The sequence below is a fragment of the Mangifera indica genome, chromosome 4 (assembly GCF_011075055.1).
Source record: "Mangifera indica cultivar Alphonso chromosome 4, CATAS_Mindica_2.1, whole genome shotgun sequence".
Classification (NCBI taxonomy): Eukaryota; Viridiplantae; Streptophyta; class Magnoliopsida; order Sapindales; family Anacardiaceae; genus Mangifera; species Mangifera indica.
The window spans coordinates 5,775,247-5,778,899 of NC_058140.1; the positions used below are offsets into that span (position 1 = coordinate 5,775,247).

Here is a 3,653-nt window from a genome sequence, read left to right on the forward strand (position 1 = left end):
AACCGTCGATTAAACTGTGTTATACATACATAAAGCTATGACAATGTAAAGCATTGATATCCTCATAATAATTCTCACCTGTTGAGTGAACTAGGAGGTGAGAGACTGTTAGTGCGAATTAGTTTCTTAGTGAACAAATTTCAATATTTCATGCATATATATCAGTCTCTTTCTTAAAACAAAGAATTGCTAAGTAATCTTGAAAATATTGCAAAACAAACTGTGACAAAATTCTTAATTAGTCACACCCAGAAGAGGTTAATCATATAATTAAAAGTTGATCAAAACCAGCTAATACTCTTGTTCGTGTTAATAATAATAATTAATCTCTCATACCAAAAATCTGAATATTAAACTCCACATCCAAGCGGTCAAATTAAGTTGCGCCTCATGTATAGCAAAATGCACATATACAAGTACAGGAAAATAAACAAGACGATGATCAAAGTATACTCTTAGGAATGATGGCTAGTTGAATCTTGGACATCCCCAGCGCCATGGTGTTGATGAGATGCAGTGGCCGGGAATTCCGAACCTACAGAACCGGGTAGGGTTCTGTATGCATTAAGGGCAGCAAGCATGCTTAAATAGCTATCACTCATCATGCCTGAACCCAATTGTTGTCCAGGCAAAAGCGCCATAGGAGTGGGAAAATTCATAAAATGAACCCCACTAGACATGGAACCCCGATACATATTACTGTTACCAACACAAGGAAATGTCCACGTGGAGTCACCGCCACCACTCACAACTTGGTTACTTGGATTCGTCACCATCCAAAATGTCGCCGGAATCGTGTTATGACTGGCCGGAATAGACCCTGTACTGGATTGTACCAAGTAATTCCCTATCTGATTTTGTGCCAATTCTTGTTCCGCCGGCCTTCTCTTCCTTCCCATAATGGTGTCCGCATTATCTAAACTTGTGTTTTGATTACCTAACTCTTGCTTATTATAATTAGTTTGTAACATAGCATTCACATTACTAGGACTTAAAGGAAAGCTCAATGAATCATCAATTATATAATTTCTTTCCCATTCATTTCGCATATTCCTTAATTGCTGTGGATTGAAATAAGTGTTCCTTAAATGACTTGCAGACATACTAGAACCTGAACTCCTTAAAGATATATTAAGTGACGTAAAATTTGCAGGTATAGTACCTGTCCCAGTGGCGGCAATCACAGCTGGCTCCGCCTGTTGAAGCAACCACTCAATGGTCTCACCGTCGGATTTGTGGCCCAGTTCTCGGGTCAACTGAAAAACCCTAGCTGCACAGGCGGCAGGCATGCGGATCCGGCGCCCACGTCCATCAACTTTGGTGTGCCTGTCCTTTGTTGAAGTCCTCTTGGGAGGAGGTTTCTTCGGCGGCTCGGAAACTTGAGTAGTGGAGCGATTTGAGCAGCTGGGTTCAGTGATGTTGGTGTCGTCGTCATAGTTACCGGTTGTGTTCAAAGAAGGATAGGAGGAGCATGAAGCTTCTTGTTGTTGTTGTTGTTGGCTTTTCTCTAAGAGTTGTAGTGGGAAATTCGGCCTGCGGATCCCATTTTCTCCATCCATGATCATGAGGGGGCTCAAGCTATAATTTTTTAATTTTACTTTTAATTTTTTGAAAATTTTGGCTTATACATCTGCGACTGTGAGTGACCCGGTTGATGAATTTGGGAGACTTGGTGACCGAGTGAGTCTGTGGCCGTGTTTGCCGTGTGACTTGAAATTCCTCTGAGATGGGAGGTGGCAGCTGAGTTGTGAAAAGAAAAGAGCGAAATGGGAAAGCAAGAAAAATAAATAAATAAAGAAGAAGCAAGAAAAACAATAAGCTTTAACTTTTAAGCAACAAATACAAATACAATTGAGCGAGGATTTGTTTGTAATTTTAAAAATTAATAAAATCAAATTTAGTATTATTATTATAATTATTATTGTTGTTGTTATTGTTGTTGTTGGACAGTCCCTTGCTTCAGACTCCACGTGCGGTGCTCTTTTATCATTCAATCCATAAAGCTAGACAGTCAAAAAAACTGAAAGAAAGAAAGAAAGAAAATATTATCAATTAAGTGGCTCCCATTTCATTTTATATAATCATATTGCCTTTTGCCCACTCATTAATTTCTTTGTGCTTCACAGGTAATTTTTCTTTTATTTACACTTTAAGAATTAGTGTCGTCCTTTATTTATTTTAGTTTAATTATCATCTTAATAATATTATATATATGTATGTATGTATGTATGTGTATGAGATGCCATGACAAATTACTATCATAATTAACAACTTGAATAGAAACCAGTGTGCAAGTTTAATTAATTATTCATTAGAAACTAAAATTGAGTTGCATATTGATATCGTGGACATGGCTTATAAAGATTCATACAAATAATAAATTACATGCACAGGCGGCATTGCATGTTGGCATGTAATTTAAGTGATTAATTTGAATCAAATCAACAATATTAATAGACACTTAACATACAACAATATTGATGGTGTGAAATATTGATTTTAGTCTCAAATCTAATTGGAAGAAATTTTGGATAAACTATAATTAATGAGCATTAACTAGAAAACAAATAATATTAATTGCATGTGTCTATTATAATTAAAGGAGAAACATTTTGAACTACTCGTGTGTATTTAATTATTTAATATGAAGAACTTGAAGAATGATAGTAGTAAGTCTGAATATATACACATATAGACAACTCTCATTTAGATCTTCAACTTCTGATCCAAATATTTATATGAGTGGTCCTTAAAAGTTGTAGTCTTGTATCGAAAGCTCAATTTTATAGACTCAAAAAACCTTTACACCTCAATTCATCCTTTACGGGACAAATCTTGTAAAAACGTAAAGCCTAATTCTATTATATAACATATCCATAACTTACTTGCCATTAAGGTTGTTATTAAAGCTTAATCACTTCATCAACTATTAATTACCCGTAAACTAAGATTAGTCTTATTATTCATTTATATTTATTTCATATCTTGTAAATTAACTAAGAAGAATGAAACGAATTGTTGGAAATAATCAAACATATCAGGATCACATTTTGTGAAATTCTGTAAATAGAAATTTGCATACTTGGATTTCGATTTCGATGAAACATCTTCATATACGGTGTGAGGTATTGACATTAGTCGATTTCCACAACCTAATTTGTTTCATGTATCGGATTTTAATGGGAGACAAGTTCACTATGCTTTTTGGTTTTGTAGGAGAGGATGGGAGAATATTTTTTTTCTAATAAAGTAATGTAATGTTGTTATCATGAGGAGGAGACAGTTTTTGGATAATTTATAAGTGTCCAACTGCCCCTCAACTCCCTTCTAATAACTACCCTTGGCAGTTAAATTTAACTGGGTCGGGTCGACCCATCATGAGTGGACTCGGATCTAATATCTCTCACTCACACATGATAGAAGACCCGTACCAAATACGTAGCCACAAAAATCCCATATAGTAGTACGTTTCATACTTGCAAATGTATCGTGTGACCTCGCAAGCAACTTGCACTTAGGAGCTAAATATTATGTGTTTGTTAGGAATAACATAGTCGCTTCAATTCGAATAAAACAAAATGAAGCGTTAGACTCACAACACCCCAGACTTACTCGATAACACTAGCTTCCTTTAATCTCTTATTTATCATTGT

At 35.4% G+C, this 3,653-nt stretch overlaps 1 protein-coding gene across 1 annotated transcript; it reads right to left on the minus strand.

Moving 5' to 3' along the window:
- Nucleotides 1–283: 283 nt before the first annotated feature.
- On the minus strand, nt 284–1,807 carry LOC123213480 (transcription factor TCP15-like). The gene has a single exon (XM_044632914.1). The coding sequence runs from the start codon at nt 1,563–1,565 to the stop codon at nt 456–458; it is 1,110 nt and encodes a 369-aa protein (XP_044488849.1). The 5' UTR covers nt 1,566–1,807; the 3' UTR covers nt 284–455.
- Nucleotides 1,808–3,653: the final 1,846 nt, after the last annotated feature.

Coding starts and splice junctions, on each gene's coding strand:
- LOC123213480 (XM_044632914.1), bottom strand. CDS start 1,565: ATGATCATGGATGGAGAAAATGGGATCCGCAGGCCGAATTTCCCACTA.